Raw genomic sequence first — 1,197 nt, 5'->3', positions numbered from 1 at the left:
GGCAGTACAGTGGTCCGTCCCGCGAAGGGGCCCCACTCCCCGGCCGGACCGCCCCCGCCACTCTCTCCCACAACACCTAGCACAGCGCTGCGCCCCGAGTAGATTACAGCGCGGCCTTTGTCGGGCGGGCCTGGCTCCCGGCCAGCCGTCCAAACAATAAACAATTCCCCCTGGTGCGGGCAGGGGGTTTTCTCTCGCCACCGAAAGGCTCTAGGTGTATGCTGACAAATATCTTTATCAATTGGAAGGAAGGGAAGGGGCCCGGAATGGGGGAAGGGAGGGCGCTGCGCCGGGCGCTGGGTCTCTTACCTTCCACCCACAGCTCCTCCACGTTGGTCTCCAGATTAGCTGCCTTTAATCCCACAGCGAAGGCCCCAAATATGAGGAGGCCCACAACCAAGAATTTGCCGCAGTTTTTTTGAATGTAACAACCCAGTTTAAATAAGAGTCTCTGAAACTTCGCTCTCAGCCACAGCGGCGCTTTTCGGCCAGTAGCTTTCCCCTGAGGATGAAACAGAAAGGAATGGTGAGCGCCCGGGAGTTGCGGCCCGTGCGCCCACTCCCGCTTGCGCGCACCCGCTCGCGGATCCCGCGACAGCCGTGGGGGGTGCCCTCGAGGCTGGAACCCCAGACAGCACGGGAGAACTCGAGCGGTGTGGGGGGTTGGGAGGGCTGGGCATAAATCAATGTCGGGTTGCAACGTGGGAGTTGCACCCCGGGGACAGCAGAGGCGCCCCCACGCGTGGCCTGCACAGCATCCCCGAGCGCGACATGGGGCATTGGGAGAAGGGGTTACAAGAACAACGGGAAGAGGAAGCTGAAGCAGAGTGCAGAGAATTCACTTAACACAAGCAATAGTCCCGCCGGATCTGGTAAGGGAGGGGCTGCGTAACCTCAGCTATGGAGCCCAACTTTTAAGAACCAGCAAAGCTCCGCTCTCTTTCCTGCAAATTCTGCCCCACCCTTCACCCCTCTCCGGCTGCCCTTGCGAGGACGCGGGCTGGGGGGCGAGCGAGCTTTGGAAACAATATAGTGCGGGATCCCCTATCCTGATCCCTCCCGGCGTGGCAGTGGATCCACGTGGTGAGCACTGATGCCGGGGCTCACTCGGGACCCATTTCCATAGCGTTGAGAGACGCTGTGTGAGCTGACTTAGGAAGTGGGGCAGCCATCTGCAACTTACGACAGTATTTGTGA

At 60.2% G+C, this 1,197-nt stretch overlaps 1 protein-coding gene across 1 annotated transcript in view; it reads right to left on the bottom strand.

Annotated features, from left to right (window-relative positions):
- The window catches only part of PTCH1 (patched 1), a 69,523-nt gene that overhangs the window by 58,430 nt on the left and 9,896 nt on the right, over positions 1-1,197 (bottom strand). Inside the window, 1 exon segment of the mRNA XM_015594792.2 lies at positions 310-502. Within this exon segment, the coding sequence (XP_015450278.1) occupies positions 310-502 (193 nt within the window).

This window comes from Pteropus alecto, unplaced genomic scaffold, assembly GCF_000325575.1.
Source record: "Pteropus alecto unplaced genomic scaffold, ASM32557v1 scaffold138, whole genome shotgun sequence".
In the NCBI taxonomy this organism is placed as follows: domain Eukaryota; kingdom Metazoa; phylum Chordata; class Mammalia; order Chiroptera; family Pteropodidae; genus Pteropus; species Pteropus alecto.
Note: the sequence above shows the minus strand (reverse complement) of the source record. Positions and strands in the feature narration are given on the sequence as shown.